Source organism: Mandrillus leucophaeus, unplaced genomic scaffold (assembly GCF_000951045.1).
Source record: "Mandrillus leucophaeus isolate KB7577 unplaced genomic scaffold, Mleu.le_1.0 Scaffold4963, whole genome shotgun sequence".
NCBI lineage: Eukaryota > Metazoa > Chordata > Mammalia > Primates > Cercopithecidae > Mandrillus > Mandrillus leucophaeus.
Window position 1 is genome coordinate 1,153 of NW_012105324.1, and position 481 is coordinate 1,633.

At 62.6% G+C, this 481-nt stretch overlaps 1 protein-coding gene across 2 annotated transcripts in view; it reads left to right on the forward strand.

Annotated features, from left to right (window-relative positions):
- The window catches only part of RASD1 (RAS, dexamethasone-induced 1), a 1,264-nt gene extending 783 nt beyond the window's left edge, over nucleotides 1-481 (forward strand). The window contains exon 2 of one of the 2 annotated variants that reach the window (XM_011995743.1): nucleotides 351-481. In XM_011995743.1, coding sequence (XP_011851133.1) covers nucleotides 351-433 — 83 coding nt within the window. In that variant the 3' untranslated portion in view covers nucleotides 434-481. Of the gene's footprint in view, nucleotides 1-99 lie in introns of both variants that reach the window. The other variant, XM_011995744.1, reaches the window with a different exon arrangement.

Below are 481 nucleotides of genomic sequence, written 5' to 3' on the forward strand. Positions count from 1 at the left end.
CCCCAGAACTGGAAAATAACCCTGGCCTTCTGAAAGCAGCTTGGGCTGCCAGAAAAGCCCCCGATGCCTGGGGCATCTATGCAGGGGATGGTTCCGAAGGGCGGGCAACCCTCGGCCAGGGCACCCCGTGAGCGCCGGTCCCGCTGTCGCGCGCCAAGTAGTGCGCTTCGCGCTTAGAGAGGCTAGCGCGCCCCGAGCAGCCTCAAAGTCAGCCCGACTTGTCCCCTGGGCGGCCACCCTCACCTTCTCCTTTTCTGCCCTCTGTGCCCCCTCTAGGAGACGTTTTCATCCTGGTGTTCAGCCTGGACAACCGCGACTCCTTTGAGGAGGTGCAGCGGCTCAGGCAGCAGATCCTCGACACCAAGTCTTGCCTCAAGAACAAAACCAAGGAGAACGTGGACGTGCCCCTGGTCATCTGCGGCAACAAGGGTGACCGGGACTTCTACCGCGAGGTGGACCAGCGCGAGATCGAGCAGCTGGT